This window comes from Sardina pilchardus, chromosome 2 (genome assembly GCF_963854185.1).
Source record: "Sardina pilchardus chromosome 2, fSarPil1.1, whole genome shotgun sequence".
NCBI lineage: Eukaryota > Metazoa > Chordata > Actinopteri > Clupeiformes > Clupeidae > Sardina > Sardina pilchardus.
In genome coordinates, this window is record NC_084995.1 from 10,164,716 (window position 1) to 10,181,940 (window position 17,225).

General features: G+C 41.2%; 2 protein-coding genes across 4 annotated transcripts; both read left to right on the plus strand.

The window, feature by feature from the left end:
- The first annotated feature begins 3,198 nt into the window (after positions 1-3,198).
- LOC134062253 (butyrophilin subfamily 1 member A1-like) lies at positions 3,199-11,311 on the plus strand. 2 transcript variants are annotated; one of them, XM_062518211.1, is made up of 12 exons: positions 3,199-3,340; positions 4,489-4,533; positions 4,844-5,194; positions 5,390-5,545; positions 5,768-5,887; positions 6,673-6,729; positions 6,968-7,051; positions 7,389-7,436; positions 8,038-8,094; positions 8,575-8,907; positions 9,001-9,030; positions 9,743-11,311. In XM_062518211.1, exons 2-12 carry the CDS (start codon positions 4,491-4,493, stop codon positions 9,808-9,810), a joined length of 1,347 nt encoding a protein of 448 aa, XP_062374195.1. In that variant the 5' UTR covers positions 3,199-3,340; positions 4,489-4,490; the 3' UTR covers positions 9,811-11,311. The 2 variants fall into 2 exon arrangements, with proteins under 2 accessions (XP_062374195.1, XP_062374203.1); XM_062518219.1 differs by lacking the exons at positions 9,001-9,030; positions 9,743-11,311 and having other exon boundaries at positions 8,038-8,104; positions 8,575-8,737.
- A 1,216-nt stretch (positions 11,312-12,527) lies between these two features.
- LOC134062266 (lipoamide acyltransferase component of branched-chain alpha-keto acid dehydrogenase complex, mitochondrial-like) lies at positions 12,528-17,216 on the plus strand. Of its 2 annotated transcripts, none has more exons than XM_062518229.1 (11): positions 12,528-12,654; positions 12,909-13,029; positions 13,188-13,263; positions 13,349-13,530; positions 13,947-14,071; positions 14,636-14,882; positions 15,301-15,467; positions 15,598-15,675; positions 15,792-15,983; positions 16,072-16,143; positions 16,390-17,216. In XM_062518229.1, the coding sequence occupies exons 1-11, from the start codon at positions 12,562-12,564 to the stop codon at positions 16,555-16,557; spliced, it is 1,521 nt and encodes a 506-aa protein (XP_062374213.1). In that variant the 5' UTR covers positions 12,528-12,561; the 3' UTR covers positions 16,558-17,216. The 2 variants fall into 2 exon arrangements, with proteins under 2 accessions (XP_062374213.1, XP_062374221.1); XM_062518237.1 differs by having other exon boundaries at positions 13,950-14,071.
- Positions 17,217-17,225: the final 9 nt, after the last annotated feature.

Sequence of the window (17,225 nt, forward strand, 5' to 3'; positions counted from 1 at the left end):
GGTAAACTGAGAGAGAGAGAGAGAGAGAGAGAGATCTGAGGCCTTGCATGCCACTGTGACATCAAACTGGGTTAGGACCGGCTCAAGTGTCCGACTCAGGTTACTGAACACCCCCTTAAAAAAACAGGCCGTGGACCCGAGACAAGTGTTCAGTTACACCTGAGTCCAAGAAGGTGAGAATGTCACCATTCTGTCCTGTCTTGGCCTGATTAGCTTGCTTGATGTGACCTCGCCTGATGATATCTTTCATCATATTAATCCATGTCATGAAGACACGTTCTCTCTTTAAGATTGTAGTAGAAAGAGGCATGTGAATGGGGCTGCACTGAACAGTCAGGAGGCTCGCACGAGACACCATTCCTATATCAGATAGGGCCATCCCCTGTAAAACAGACATGGTTACCTGCGACCGAAACAGATCTACAGGAAACCTGAGACATCACTGAGAGAAACACTTTACAAGCAAAAAGGACAGATAGTGTAGATAAGGAACATGACCGTGTCTGGTAAACACATTTCTACACAAGTTTTAGAGTATGGACTGCAACGACACATTCCCTCTTCAACAGAGCTGAAGTGATCTTTGTGTAGTGGTCCTCCTATTCCTGAGGTAGGAAAATATAATTGTGTATCAGTTTTAAACAGCTGAATTCCTAACAATACCAAAACCAAGGCAACCTTCTAGAATTACAGTATATCTTCTGTTTAGATGATGTGTAAATGTACACTGCAATGTAATGCACCTGTCAAATGTAAGTTGGATTTATTTGTTGAACTCCTGACCTTGCATTGCACTGTAAAAATAATTCTTACTGTATAAAATAAGTGGGCAATGCAAACCATGCCATAACATGAATAAGTCAGATGCAAATTCAGCTCTTTAGAGAGTAGGTGGCTATGAATTTTGGTGGCCAATTATTCATGTCAGATATTCAATTGCGACGACTAGGCCTAATAAAATGGAAACGGTGGACAGAGTGTGAAAGGTGTGATTTTGGCCATCCATGTACTGATGCACTGGAAGTAGCCATTGCTCTTTCTTCGTGACACACTGCTAGTCTTTCCTTTCTATTCCTGTCCCAGCCCATCCGCTTTAGTTAACCAATTAGGCAACAGCTTAGTAGGACAGTGGAAAGATGGCTCTGCCTGTCTAATCTTCACAGTCATCCACACACTGTGTGAGGACACTACTGGTGAGAGATGAACTGCATGTTCCTATAATACATGTGTGGCTATAATGTATAAATGATACATACCCTCCCCCCCTTTTAAAGGTATGAATATGGCTATGGTATTTAGCAGAGGCTTTTGTCCCAAGCAATATACACCAACAACACAAATGCAACAGTAAACCATTTAAAAGTTGATAATACTATAGCCATATATGCCATGAATAGTTCAAAAGAGTAATGGAGGTCCATGTGAACCATAGCCCGCCCTTCTATGTACTTCCGCTCAGTTTTCATCTCCCTGCAGTACATCGTCTGGGTCTGCAGTATATTCGCGGGTATTGTGGGCACTGTGAGGACCCTGAAGCAGTGGCTGTTTTTGCAAAATAGCTTCTTTTCTGAGATGTTGACCCTGGTGAGCTGTACTTCCAAAGAACTAATGTTAGTCCAAGGCTGCATAACATCACAAGGCATATTATTATTAGTTTGCACTGCTTGAAACTTGTGCACAAACTGAGTCACTACTGTGCAGGTCACAATAATATACTGTATTTTATTATGTTATAATATGTATAGGCTACTGTATTATGTGTAATGTGCTGTATCATACATATGTTATTATACATGGCTGGCTGGCTAAGTTCTCTATGATGCTTTATTGGCATAAATAAATAAAGTAATTATTGCCAAAGCTACAGGTATAACATGTACTGTATTACATGTTGCCTACACTTACATACATCTATATCTAAATCAATTTAAATTAAGTAGCTGAGTTATCGCTCTCTCGCTCTCTCTTTTTCTCTCTCACTCTCTCATTTGAGCATTTGAGTTGATTACAATTTATGTACAGCTGCTCATTTACTGAAACTATATAAAGGCAGCTTTAATTGTGGACATTATATAGGCTAGGCCTATTCAAAATAGTTACATAATTTAATTTAGTCTCAACTGGAATGATTAACTATGGTCAACTTCAACTCAACCTATATGACCACTGACCATGCCTTAGTTGCTACTATAGCATTGCGCTGTCATGGACCTTTCATGTGTAACCCTGTACAACTCTTCTTCTCTCCTTCTCCATCTCTTAACTCTCCCTTAATTAACTCTTCTCTCTGTCTTGCCATTTATCTCCCTCTGCTCCCCCTCTCTCTCAACTCTCCATTTTCTCAGTATAACACTGATACTAACCATCTAACAAACTCTATGTCTTTATTTCTTTCTTTCTTTTCTGTCCCTTTTTTCTTTGAGGCATTTTTAGTTTTTTTAGTCTCTCTCTCTCGCTCACTCACTCACTCACTCACTCACTCACTCACTCACACACACACACACACACACACACACACACACACACACACACACACACACACACACACACACACACACACACACACACACACACACACACAAACGAAACTGCACTCACAAACACACACACAAAGAGGAGCACACACACATCACAAAACACACACTCTGCACAGTAAACAGCCTATGATTCACAGTAGGCTATATAGACAAAAGTAGGGGATGGAGTAGGAGATGGAGACAAATTGACAAGTTTAATTTATGTTTTGTGGAGAACACTTGCAGGACTGGGCAGCGGTCATATTTTGTACCGCTTGGCGGTACATATGCTCTATTCTAGGACGACGAGTTGAGTTGCTGTTCACCTCCACTCAACACTGCACTCTGCTGGCCCAAACCAGTGCTCTTCCCTTGTACTGTAGGCTAGATCCACTCCTATTGAATGGGTGCATGCACCAGAAACAGTAGCCTAATAATAAAAAAAAAAGAAGATAGGCCTAGGCATGCTCTCTACAGATTGCAGGTTCCACCCTGTCTAAAAGTTTATGAAAAATAATTACCGGCCTCATTGACGGGCACACAATTTGCCACAATTTAAAGAAGTTCTTATAGCCTAGTGTCAATCACCATTAGGCCTAAAGATATTAAATGAACAGCTCGCAACGATGTCGTTCTAATAACCTAAAATAAACAATTGCATCATGGTTCGAAACCGAAAGTAAAACCTTCTTTCTTAGGCTACTGTAATCTTAGCTGTGGCTATTCATGGAAATGACTTTTGCTCCCTAATAAAACAGCGGTTATCCAGGCTGCGTTATAGCCTACATTGAGTCTTCGCTGTGTCGTAGCCTACCATCGGACAAGTAAGTTCTAAACAAAAAGAGCAATTCAGTAGGTAAATCAAATGGCATTCCTTAGGTTAGGCTAGCCTACTCTGAGTCATAGCACATCCAAGTAGCTGGTTGCTAGATTACTATACGTTGAAGACCAAGCAACATTTTGTATCCACTGTCTCTGTTCCATTGTTGAAGTGAACGTTAACTTTATTCGAGGAGTTTTTTTCCCCATGTCGTAGGCTACTCGCAAGACAACAAGCCGTCAGTAATAAAAGCATTGCCGAAACGTTCGATCATTCATGGGTGCGGCTGCTGCATGAAACTTGCAAAATGATTCTGATTCAGTTTCTTTAGCCTTTACCACCCCAAGCTGATTATCACTCTAAAGCTGGTGTGTCTTAACATCGCTGAACCCAGTTGTGTTCGTTTTATTTTGCTGTTTATGTATGGCGACTGTAACTCGTTTTGTAAAATGACATCTAATTGTGATAGACTTTGCATCAGCGTGTGGTCTATTTATCTATCTATCTATCTATCTATCTATCTAGTAGGCTAATGTCTTTTGGCCCAGATAGGCTAATATTCAAATTGTATCAAACAAGCTTAACAAATAATCATACAAAAGTAGGCTATTGTTTATAGCCTAAGCAAATAGTCCCCCCCCCCCCCCCCCCCCCCCCCCCCCCCCATGCTAGAACAATTATGGATGTTTTTACTGAATTGGTGTAAATATACACTCTGGGTTTCATTTTATTGGCCAATTTACATACAAGAATGGGTCTGTGAAGAAATATTCTTCTTGTAAAGCTGTGTTGTGAGTTAACTGATGTTCCCCTTCAGTTGTCCACTGCATAGTAATAAATAACATAGATCAGCACAAATAAAGATTGCCCCACTTACTGTAAGTTTAGCTGACATTTTATTGAGTTCGGACCTTTTTTTTTTGCAATGGAAAACACTGAATGAATAAACATAATGAAAACATGACAACGCCATTCCCTACTGGCCATTTTGGCATGGTGTTTTTTTCCCCAGCTATTAACTGGTTTGATTTGCATTGAGCTCAATGAGGATGTGTTGCAGATCAGAGGAGATCTTCAATTTACCTGTCGTGGAACACTGTTGTGGAACACTGTCTGAATATTATTAATGTCTTGTTTTACTGTCTTTGTCAGGAATGCTGTGGTTGCTGATCCTTGTACCTGTGTGTGGTGCATCAGGTAAGTTGCTTTTCTGATTTCTTCTGAAGTCTCTGAGGTACAAAAAGGCTGCTTGCTTGTATTGGGTACTACAGTCATGCCAGCTAATGACAGTGTTTTCTGATCTGGTGCTTAGAGGATCTCTTCTTTATTTACACGTTGCCCAATATTCAAATAATTAGTCACACTATTAAACATGTACACCATATGAAGAGCGGTCACCTTTTTAGATTAGGAAAAACTTCTTTATAAAAAATCTTTATGTTAAACTAAATACATCTTTATGTGGAATCCAATGTAGAAAGTCTTTTGTGACCCTCTCCCTCTACAGTACCTGACACATTCGCTGTGTTTGTTCCTGATGGCCCACTCTCTGTGTGGAAGGGATCCTCGATCATCCTGCCCTGTTCACTCTCTCCTGCGTTCACTGAATCACTGGAGGTGCGCTGGCACCGACCTGATGAATTCAAAACTCCCGTTCTGCTTTATGAGAAGCAGCAGATCCAGCAGCAGCCGGCTGACCCTCAGTACAAGGGCAGGGTGCGCCTGGTAGGGGAGCTGCAGAAGGGCAACTTATCCCTGGAAATAGACAATGTCCAACTGGCAGACAGTGGAGATTATGTCTGCTATGTTTCTGCTAAGACTTTGTACAAAGTGGCCCAAATTCACCTAGTTGTGAAAGGTGAGGAGTGGCGAAAAATCACCCACTTCATTAAACATTACTGTCAGTTACTGTATCATTGCATTGATAATACAGTGATTTAACAAAACATTCTTGATTGTCAGAAACTTTCATACACTCATAATTCTGAGTTCAAAGTATACTTTTATCAAAGATAAGTAAATTCTCCCCGTCACCCTCCACCTCTCCCTTTAGCGATGGGCACTCCACCAATCATTTCAGACTCTGATGGTGGCAGTGGACAGGTGAACGTTACCTGTGAATCAGAGGGTTGGTCACCACAGCCCACACTCACCTGGAGAAACAAAGGAGGTGCAGAAATCCCCAGTGAGAGCCATCATAGTGCACCAGGTAAATACAGTCATGTATTTTAAAATGCACTATACACCTAATATGTACTGTATGGATGTGCATTATGTGGTAAATTAATTAATAGATTAGACAGACTGTTCATTTAGATTGACAAAAGTTTTGTTTGCATCTAAGCATTTATTTTCAGTATGCAGCAAACACAGTGTTTGGACAACAGCTTAAGTCATTATCAGTGTTCTCTATCTGCAATGTTTTTCTCAGATGCCAATGGACTTGTGAGTGTGACTTCCTGGCTGGTGCACTCTTCCTCTGAGTGGATTGCGTGCTCTGTAGGTCTCTCTGAAGACGAGAGAAAAGAGAGCAGATTCTTACCAGGGACAGGTATAAATGTGACATCTTTAGATCACATAACATTTGTTGCATCAAGAGTAGAGTAAATTGTATTCACTGCATCAAGATCAGAGAAGTCTGATTTTCCAAAACTGTTTGTAGATAAAGGAGGTCCTGGAAGGGAAGACAGGTGACTACGGCATGTAAAACAGTCAACTTCCATATATTTAAGTTAGACTTAAATTTCAAGGTTAGGCCAGGAATACATACGTGACCCTGCAAAGCGAAACCAGTCACTTCGGTAAAATTTACAAAATTAAGTTACTGTGCTCACATGAGCGGCCATAATCTAAGCTTTCCAACGATATGTATATCGACGGTATTACACAAACTATCGCTAAGATAACCGCATCCAAAGTTGACATGGTTCTCCTGTCACGATATGCCAGAAGAGGAGAAACCACCTTTTTAAGCGGTGCGTGGACCACGGGAATGACTGCAAATGTGTTGAATCTTCGCCGGGTTTAACAGTCAAAGCGTATGTTTTTCTGTGAAATGACACTGTAGACTGTGTACTGTCGAATTATGCGAAAACGTGAAATTCAACATGTTAACCCGGAAGTTTGTTTATTGTGGATTTTCTCAAAATAACGTTTGAAGGGTCACATATTAATGTTTAGCGGCAAGGCCGGGTAGGGATTGAAGTTGACTGATTGGAAAAGAGCTGCTCTCCCTGCTTTTCACAGTCATTGTGAGTTTGTGGACACAACACGTATTGTGAATATTCTTCAGTGTACTGTTGCTTTGTAACCCCTGTTTTGCTTTTCAACCTCGAGTGAATGAGCTGCACAAGACACTGGCAGAGATGGAGAGTCTGAAACAGAAGAGTGGAGGTGAGAGTCCAGTTTAGAGCTGGGAGGATATTACAGACCTCAAACTCACTAGAATGTGCGGTCTTGGTGTACTAGGTCTGCCAATACTGTAATGCAGCTGTTGCTTATAAAGATATTGAACACAGTGAAATAAAGCACAGGCATCATAAAGCCACAAGTGCAAGACTCCGGACATAGAGCTAGTTGCCAGATGCATTTGGAATTTAACAGTAAAATGTGTGTTTTTTTCCTTTTTCAGGCCTTTGGAAAGATGGCTTAATTGTTCTCTTTTTTTTACTATCTCTGACTGCTTCGATTGTGGCTGTTGTCCTGTACAGAAAGGGTATGTATAGTCTCTGTAAAATGGGATATTTATGGCCCTGTTCAAATTATTATAACGTTACCTTCCTAAAATAATGGCATGGGTGTTTTGGCTATTTTTTTGTTTTGTTTTGTTCCTTAAATCATCATCATTCAATATTTGGTTAACATTGTTGTGTTTTGTGAAAAACCTGAAAAAATGACTTACGCAATTGTTTTAGGAAAGTGACGATAAGTAATTGTAGTAGTAGTAGTAGTAGTAGTAGTAGTAGTAGTTGTTGTAGCTTTAATAAAAGCACATTTTACGTTGTGTTCACATATTATTGTGCCTAATTGTGCACCTTTTCCTTATACTGTAGGTTTGGGAAAATCGAAAGATCGAGACTTGAAAAACTCAGACGAAACAGGTAATCCATGATGTTGTCATGACCTGAAATTCTGTAAACCAATTAGATTATTTTGCAACTCAGTTTTATAAACATTCTTTCTTTAATGTTAAATTTACTAGAATAATTTTAATGTAAGCTAAAATAAATTATAGTAAAATTCATGAAGCCTAAGAAGTTAAAATCACTCAGAAGAGTCACTTTAGATATTACATAGGGACATTTCTGGAAGTGTAACTTAATAGCTATTTTAAAGAGTTCATAGGTTTACATAGTCATAGATGGCAAAGCGGTAAAAAAATATGACCATTGGGATGTTGAAGCACTGAGGGGTCTCATCAATTACAGTAATTCATGTAGATGAAGCCAGGGGAAGTGGGAGGGGAATTCTTCAAGTTTTCAAGTCCTTTGTAAACAAAATGTGTAATTTTATCCAGAGTGCTTCTGTTTAGGCCTGTTTGTTAATTGTTATGAAAACTTAATGTCCAATTTGACACAAGCATCAAAGCAATTAAGACAAATTGTAAAATTATCTCATTGTGGTAAAATAAAAATATTTGGTCATTTAGTTGTTGTTTTGTAGATAACACTCATTTCTTCACATATTTCATATTCTCTCAAGGGATGCCATTGGCACCGGACAATCAGGATCAAAGAAAAGAAGTGGAAACTCTAACAAGAAAAGACTTGTATTTATTAATCATTGTGATACTACAGTTGTCTCAATGGTCCTTGAATTGAATGATGGACAAAATGTAAAGTCTTTCATCTAAGTGAAGCTACAGTAACTTACTAACTAGATGTACCGAAAGTGGATGTACCAGATGTACCAGAGCAGTACGCTGCCCAGTCCTGCACATTCTCCTCAAAAATAAATCACGCTTGACAATTTGTCTCCTACTCCATCCCTTACAACTTTTGTGTTTGTAAATGACTGTATGTGCTTCTCTTTGTGTGTGTGTGTGTGTGTGTGTGTGTGTGTGTGTGTGTGTGTGTGTGTGTGTGTGTGTCAGTGTGTGTCAGTGTGTGTTTTGCGTGGAGACAAATTGACAAGTGTGATTTATTTTTGTGGAGAGAATGTGCAGGACTGGGCGGCGATCATATTTTGTATTTTGTATGATATAAAATGTCAATGAAAAATATCCTTTTCTCTATCCAGAAGTGGTCCATTCACATGACAACATCCACTATTCTCTTGATGCAAGGGCCACCTTATCTTGTCAACTCTCCTCTGATAAAAGCGCTGTTGACATGGAGATCCGGTGGTTTAAAGACCGGACATGTATTTGTCGGTACCAAAATCGCCAGATGAAAGCAGGAAGAGGCTATGAAGGCAGAGTAAGCCTCTGCATGGAAAAGCTAGAGAATGGGAAGATATTCCTGGAGCTAAACAATATCAAACCAGAGGACAAGGGGACATATGTGTGCCAAGTCATCCACAGAGAGTACAATGAGTGTGCCTTAGCAATTAGGCATGCTCCTTATGCCCAAGGTATGACTACCATGTCACATTGTTGACATAATAATAACACCCACAAAGTGATGAAATCCTACTAATATGAATTTTGATTTTACTTTTGTCCAGATAAAGACAAGGAATTTTGCATCTACCCACGTAAGTACACAAAGTTTGCGCATTTAATTTTATGCGATTATGTTTTACACAAGTAAGGAATAATGGAGGACATGGCATTTAGGTAGCTGAAGTTAATGCGTGTTCAACGTGACAATGCAGCCATGGTACAAAGTGTCCAGTACAGTATAATAATGCATAATAAAGTGTAATGATGCTTGCAGTATTTAGAGAATTACTCTAAAGAATGTAGCCTACTTTCTTGTGGGACACACACAAGTGTACTGGACCTAGACAAAGCTTGTGCACTACAAAATGCATAAATACAAAACCATATAACATCATATTACATACCGTAATTTCCCGACTATTAGCCGCGGCTTATACATTGATTTTGCAAAATTTCTTCAGCTATGAGGTTAATACACAGGGACAGTTAATATGGTATCAATATGGTTTTGTTTCTTTTAACTTGCATAAAACACTGTCCCGCGGCTTATACACAATGCGGCTTATATGAGAGAAATTACTGTATTACATGAAAATAGTGTCCTTTGTCTGCAGTGTGTAGAAGAATATTCAGAATTTTGTCCACAAATGCATTCATGTTTTTGTGGACAGAATGTATCAGGTGTTGCATAGTTTTGTAATACATTATTACGTTTGTTAGCAGAATGTATTCTGTACACGAAAAAAAAGGTCTGTTACACTTGGCGTCATAGATTCCCACACGTTTGCTTTTATTCCATCACAGAGGGAGGCCTCGAGTTCAATGTTGAAGATAAATTGAAAATGGAAAAATCTGCCCAGGAGCTTGGTTAGAAATGGTGCTTGAATCTTTGCATTTCAGCCATTTTCTGTCACGGGACAATTTTCTGGTTTGTACATCTATACTTTGAATTGTATATGTTACCTACTTGCAAAGCCCACAGGGCTGCACATGTTGTTTGCCACTTTTTCTTTACCTGTTGTTTTGGCTCCACTTCTACTGGAATGCAGTCTGTTCAGCTGATCCAGTGCAGAAGATCTGTGCTTACTGCTGTTGTCCCTGCACATGTCTACTCACAATCAGTGCCAAACTATTTAACTGTGGGAAGGCCCACTTGCATTATCCCCTATGTCATAGGAAATGTAAAAGCTTATAATAGTAACCTTGCGAGTAAATTCTGCTTATACAGTATTTTACTTACTACTCACTCTCCCCCATCTCTATCTAAGGGCATACACTATTATACAGTAGGCCCTATATTCACATATAAAATATGAAATCTTGTATGAATAGGTTCAACCACTTATTTTTAAGTTAGCCTACGTAGTAAAAGCATTTGACCAGCTGGTTGTCCAGCAGAAGGTATGTTTTCACAAGAGTTTTGTTGGTCAAGCTTATTAATTCAGCTGATCTACACGTTGTGCCACCTCAAGCTGGCCATTATAGCTGGTTTTGCATGGTCTTACATTACTGGTTTAACTGACCATGCCAGCTTATGTTGGTCATTCTAGTAAATCAGCATGGCCATCTTACACCAGTATAGTCAAGCTTGGCAGGCTGGTCACCAGCATGACCAGCTTGCTCAAATGGTGGTGTAACCAGCTACACCAGCAAAGACAAGCAATAGCTGGTAGAAAACCAGCAAAGACTTTCTGCCAGCATAAATGTCCCTGCTGGTTGGTCAGGCTGTTTAAGTGCATAAACTGTGCTAGGGATCTGTGACGGTTTACACAATTGTGACTTTTGTCTTGTGCTTTCACCTTGAATCATGCACTGAATGTTTGAAATTATACACATGTGTTTTTGTCATTTTGTATGCCAGTCTAGTTTTACTAATTGTTAAGCAGATAACAGATATCCGCTCAGTGAATTATACATCACGTGCATTGCTGGCATGGCTAGCAAGAGTGATCAAAATGTCTTGCATGTACACTTTTTAAATAACCTGTTGAATGTGATATTTACTGAAGAATGAGAGTACTGTCGTATGAAACAAAATGTGCTAACCAGCTCGAGTTGCTGTAACCAGCAGCTAGAGCAGCCAGGTCACTAGTGCTACAGTCCGGGGGCATGTTAACTTCATGTGATGCAAGAAGTGCTCTTTTTAAATTCATACCAACAGGACTTGTTGACCTCGAGAAACAGATACAGTATGAAAAATGTCCAGAATTCTCCGTTAATGTTATGATGCACTTTGTCCTAATCCGATGATCCAATGGGAGAATGTGCTAAGAACACAACACATACTTGGGATGCTAAATGTACTGGGATATGTTTGCTCCTCACTGATGTTAATGACTTTATCCTCTTGATTAAATAAAGGTTGAATGAATGAATGTCCTCCCCTCATTTATATCTCTACCGGGCTGGCCTCAAGTTGATTGGCTCCCTCTCTCAGCAGGGTTCTGTTATAGGGGAGTGCATGCCTTGAGGGAGTGTTTGTTAATTATTATCATTATGAGCAATTCTTTTTTGTAAATGTGCTCCCAAACAAAGATTTAAACTTCTTATCGTCCATGAATAGGCCCTAGATTGTTCTTACGCTATACACCATTTAATTGATATCAATCTTTCTATGGGACCTATAATAAACAGCCCAGTAAAATAACAGAAAGTACTGAAATGTTTTCAATGTATTTCATAACCCACCTGTGGGCTAAACTGCCATATAGCCTAAACCGATCATAATGCACTTAAGATTTTAAGTAGTTTAGTATACAGTAATATAGTTTTGGTTCCCTAGAGCCACCCTAACAAAATATCTGGACCCAGCTGCGGCCCCCCACTCACCTTCCTATCCCAATAAAATAATCCGCCCCTGTCGATTGTAAATAGGTTGTTGATTGGCCAGTGTGTGAAATCCCTTACCTGCACTATATTGACAAAAGTATTCACCTGCCTTGACTCACATATGAACTTCAGTCACATCCTTAATTTGTAGGGTTTGTTATGTCGGTCCACCCTCTGCAGCTAGAAGAGCTTCAACTCCTCTGGGAAGACTTTACACAAGGTTTAGGAGTGTGTTTATGGGATTATTTGACCATTTTTCAAAAGCACATTTGTAAGGTCACGCACTGATGTTGGAAGAGGACACTGGCTCTCAGTATCCGCTTTAATTCATCCCAAAGGTGTTCTATTGGGTTGAGGTCAGGACTCTGTGCAGGCCAGTCAAGTTCATCCACACTCAACTCTGTCATTGATGCCTTTATGGACCTTGCTTTGTGCACTGGTGCACAGTCATATTGGAGCAGGAAGGGACTATCCCCAAGTTGGGCTTGGTCCCTTAGTTCCTGTGAAAGGAACTCTGAATGCTTCAGCATTAACCAAGAAATTTGGGACAATTCCATTCTTCCAACTTTGTGGGAAGTTTGGGGATGATCAAAAGTTTGAGGATAGACGAAAACAAGAATGGTAAAAAAAAATCCCATAAACACACACACCCCTAAACGGGGTCATAACAAATCCAAGCATTTCACAAGCAGCAAATTTGATAGAAAGCCTGCCCCCTTGAGGCCAACCAATGCCCCTGTCAGGGCCAGGGGATGTGGTTCCTGGTTTGTGCGCGTGCGTGTTAGAAACATGTTATGCTAGTTAATTTTCGTGGAATAATCATCAGTGCAAAGGTAAAGATGGCGACGACAACACTACGGGGCTCCCTCAGACTACTTAAACGAATGGTAAGATAAAAGTGCCTAAAATGGATCCGAAAAATAAATGCCACGTCCCCGCTCGTCATTTTATTCGTCTTATAACAAAGGACTCATTGCAGACCGGGCACTGTCGAATAATTTAACTAGGCTATTTGCGAACTTTACTTGCTAACATTATATGGGCCATTATTGCAACAGTTGTGATGCACATGGCTGGTGAGTCAAATGTTCATAATATCACTGCTGATATGATGATACATCTTTTCCGATTTTCTACGAAGCCCCAGCTTACATACCACTGCTACATGCAGTGCCCAATGCTGCAGCCGCCAGGACCCGAGCGTACACTCCATCTGATACCCTGTGGAGCAACACAATGGAGGCATTTCAGGACCAACTACAGTAAGATGGGGGTCTGCTTCATCCCTGCACTACAGAAACACACAGTGCTGTTCTGAAAGCTTTGCAATGTTATGCCAGTATCTGTTGACGTTGTGGTAGGTCAGCAACACCGAGGTTCAAGTTTCACTTCACTAACTTCCTCACCGTCTTACTTTCAGGAAGTAATGGAAAAATTCTACCTTTCAAACTGTCTGACATCGGTGAAGGAATTATGGAGGTGACTGTGAAAGAATGGTATGAATTAGTTTAACATCTCCTTGTAGGCCTTTATGAAATTATTACGACATTATTTCATGACACTGGTATCTGTCCCTCTTAGGTATGTTAAAGAGGGAGACAAAGTGTCTCAATTTGACAGCATATGTGAGGTCCAAAGTGACAAGGCATCAGTCACCATCACCAGCCGCTACGATGGAGTCATTCGGAAGCTTTACTATGATGTTGATGACACGGCTCTTGTCGGCAATCCTCTGGTTGATATTGAGGCTGACAGGGCTCAAGGTGAACTCCTACAGTTTTTGACTGTTTTCTAGATTAATTCCACTTTCCCAGATCCCACCAGGGACACTTTGAAAAGAAACTCTCTAGAGGCAATGAACTTTTATCTTTAACGCCCAATTTTGAATGATGGGGTACAGTGCAAAATCTTAGTCTTATTCAAATCAATTAAAAAGGCAAAATCAATCAGCCAATGTAACACCATGGGCAAAACCTTGCAACTGCAAACATCAATATAGTCAGCTCTGTGCTCCCACATGCCACATGATGGCTGTAGTTCACTATCCAAAAAAGTCCCAGAATTTACTTCAAAAATGAGTCACTATGAATGTTAGAAATACAGATGAATGAAACTCAGCGTGGAAAAGCTGTTACAAGACACGCTCACGTTTTGAAACAAACCCCTGTGCTCCTTCCAGAAGGCTCTCCTGAGGAGGATGTGGTGGAGACGCCTGCAGTGGCACAGCCGCACACGCACCAGGAGATCAAAGGCCATAAGACCCAGGCCACTCCTGCTGTCAGACGCCTCGCCATAGAGAACAATGTAGGTGTACAGTATGCAGCTCAGCCATGACCTTCCAGCCATGTGATTTGTCCCGACCTTGTTCATTTTACCAGAATGCACATATACTGTACATCAGCAGCAGTGACAACTTACTCGTAACAGTCATGTTGACCAACACAATCAACTGGTGTGACCTTAACTAGAGAGAAAAATGAAAATGTCTTTGAAAAGAACACACCGTAAGTGCTCAAACACAAAAAGCAAACAGTATGCTGAAATGGAGTACATTTCAAAAGACCAGTGTCCTTATTTATCATAGAGGAACTTCTGTGAAGACACCGCCAATAATCTCTTAGGCTAATTTACTTGGCTGAGCCGTGGGTCACCTCACAGATTTTTGCTTTTTTTCCCCGTTATGCACTACACAGATTCATTTTTACACAGAAATGAAAAAAAAAAAGTTTGTGCTGAGTGGGTGCTGAGCCATATATGAAAATGGTAAATTTGTCAATATACACACTAACATGGATGTACCACATCACAGTACAGTCACGTTTACAGCTCAGACAACACATGTATGTGTAATGTACCTCTGTTACCTAGATTAAACTCAGCGAGGTGGTGGGGACTGGAAAAGACGGGCGTATCTTGAAAGAGGATATCCTCAACTTCCTGGCCAAGCAGACGGGAGCTATTCTGCCCTACGAGGGCGAGCAGCAGGTTCCGACCCCTGCTGTGAGAACGACAGCATCCGCCACCTCTAGACACAAAGCACCCGTTGGCAGCACCCCTGCGGTGGCAGTGCCCAGGCCCGTCTTCACAGGGGTGGACCGCACAGAGCCTCTAAAGGGTGAGCCTTATTGTGGCCTTATTCTCATCTGCCAAATGCATCTCCTAGAAGAAATGAGGCTCCAAAAGCATCTTGTATGAACCACGTACCACGGCCTTGGTTGATTCTCAGTGTTCTTTGAGATGAGTTCAGAGTGACTCTTTCTTAATACCTTTTTGTTACCACCTGAATGAGCTTGTTCTTTGAGATGAGTTCAGAGTGACTCTTTCTTAATACATTTTTGTTACCACCTGAATGAGCTTGTGACCTTACATTTCCCTGTCTAGTTTCCCGTCATTATTTAATATTGCATTGTAGTATTTTGGGAAGACATGCCTCCCCTTTAAGATGCTGTTATTGTTAACCCTGTACACAACATTGTGATGAACACATTTCAGTATACCATAGCATGTGGTTGTTCATGTCTTTATATGTGCAGGTATCCAGAAGGCCATGGTAAAGACCATGACTGCTGCATTGCAGATCCCTCCCTTTGGCTACTGTGATGAGGTTGACCTGTCCCAGCTGGTGAGGCTACGGACAGAGCTGAAGGGGCTGGCTGAGTCTCGTGGGGTCAAGCTAAGCTACATGCCGTTCTTCATCAAGGTAGATCAACAAATGATCCATCCATACAATTCGCATTACAAAAGGCTGTAAGATAGTGATGCAGATGTAGATAGTGAATGTCTTTCCCCGTCATCTCTCTCCTCTCGTGCTCCCACGGGGTGTGTAACAGGCAGCGTCGCTGGGTCTGTTCCACTTTCCCATCCTTAATGCTTCCGTGGATGAAGGCTGCCAGAACATCACTTACAAGGTAGAGACTACAACAAACACACAGATGATCTTTTCCTGCCAGATAGTCAGTAACATGATTTATCTGCTGTTTCCACACAAGCAATGATATGGGCTTTTGAATGCTTTGTTCCTCAGGCGTCTCACAACATTGGACTTGCCATGGACACTCCCCAGGGTCTCATTGTGCCCAACGTGAAGAGTGTCCAGACACTGAGCATCTTCGATATTGCTGTGGAGCTCAGTCGTCTCCAGAGCCTGGGGGCATCGGGCCAGTTGGGCACGGCAGAGCTCACGGGCGGCACCTTCACCCTGTCCAACATCGGCTCGGTGAGTGGGAGTATAGGACAACAGTTTGCAAGAACAAGATTTAAAGGTTCCTTGTGTTAAGTCCTGTCTTTCTCTCCTTCTGCTGTAGATTGGTGGAACATATGCCACGCCAGTAATTCTACCTCCAGAAGTGGTGATTGCAGCTCTAGGAAAGATCCAGGTGAGATCTGCCGACAGTAATTGCCCTATTCTGTAGCGTGTATCGTCGTGAGATTGCAATGTTTGCCTGCCTCAGTAAATGACCAGGTTGTCTACATGAGTGTATACTTGTAGAGCCAAATGCTAGTAAGAGAGAGCAGGCCCATCATTGTTTTCCCCACTCTCTCCATGTTCCATGCCTCACAACTTAATGTGCATGTTTATTGGACAAATTGTATCTGACATAAAGATCTTGTGTTACTTGTAGGTGTTGCCCAGGTTTAACACTCAGGGTGACGTCACCAAAGCCCACATAATGAGTGTTAGCTGGACAGCGGACCATCGCGTTATCGATGGAGCCACCATGTGCCGGTTTTCCAATCTATGGAGATCCTATTTGGAGAACCCTGCCTCTATGGTGCTGGACCTCAAATAAGGGTTCTCACTCCACTGCTGTGCCTGTGTGAATGAGGTACCCACTCCTGGACTGACCCTGAGCCCCAGCACCACAGGTTACTGTACTGAACACTACCCCTCCCTCCATTCCTCATGTTTGCGGTGTGTCTGTTATCTTGGTGATGCAAACATGTCCTCAGCTATATGTGTTCTTGTCTTCTGGCCCTGTGATTCTCACAAAGTACCACAAGTTGCCTTTTGAAGTGTTAAAAAGAGGTACTCAATAATAGTGTTGCTGTTAATGTAATGCACAGTAAAGGAATGAAGACTAGGGTCCATGTAGATGTACATGACCACACTCTCATGGTTACTTTCAGATCGATTTTCGACTATTCAGGACCACCAAATTCACAAGATGAGCCTTACCATTAGAGCACCGCAATGCACGTGACCTAACACGGCCTGTTCAGGCCAATGTGTGAAAGGACCCAAGTTAGGTTATGCAGCTCTGATGTTTCAGTGATGTTTGGGAAGAGACCAGCCTATGCTATGCTTGGCTGCTGTTGGCATACAGGCCTGAACCATTTACAAGAAATAAAATAATTCTTGTTTAGAATGTAGTATATGAACACATTTTTGTGTTACCGTATGCCTATTAAACTTTGGAATATCAGATCTAAATAAAATATGTGAATCTTTTGACTGATG

Bases quoted from the DNA above. Each gene is read 5' to 3' on its own strand.
- LOC134062253 (XM_062518211.1), top strand. From the start codon at position 4,491: ATGCTGTGGTTGCTGATCCTTGTACCTGTGTGTGGTGCATCAG. The intron at 4,534-4,843 runs GTAAGTTGCTTT...CTCCCTCTACAG, and splicing joins ACCTGTGTGTGGTGCATCAG to TACCTGACACATTCGCTGTG. The intron at 5,888-6,672 runs GTATAAATGTGA...TTCAACCTCGAG, and splicing joins CAGATTCTTACCAGGGACAG to TGAATGAGCTGCACAAGACA.
- LOC134062266 (XM_062518229.1), top strand. From the start codon at position 12,562: ATGCTAGTTAATTTTCGTGGAATAATCATCAGTGCAAAGGTAAAGATG. The intron at 15,468-15,597 runs GTAGATCAACAA...GGTGTGTAACAG, and splicing joins ACATGCCGTTCTTCATCAAG to GCAGCGTCGCTGGGTCTGTT. The intron at 15,984-16,071 runs GTGAGTGGGAGT...CTTCTGCTGTAG, and splicing joins CCCTGTCCAACATCGGCTCG to ATTGGTGGAACATATGCCAC.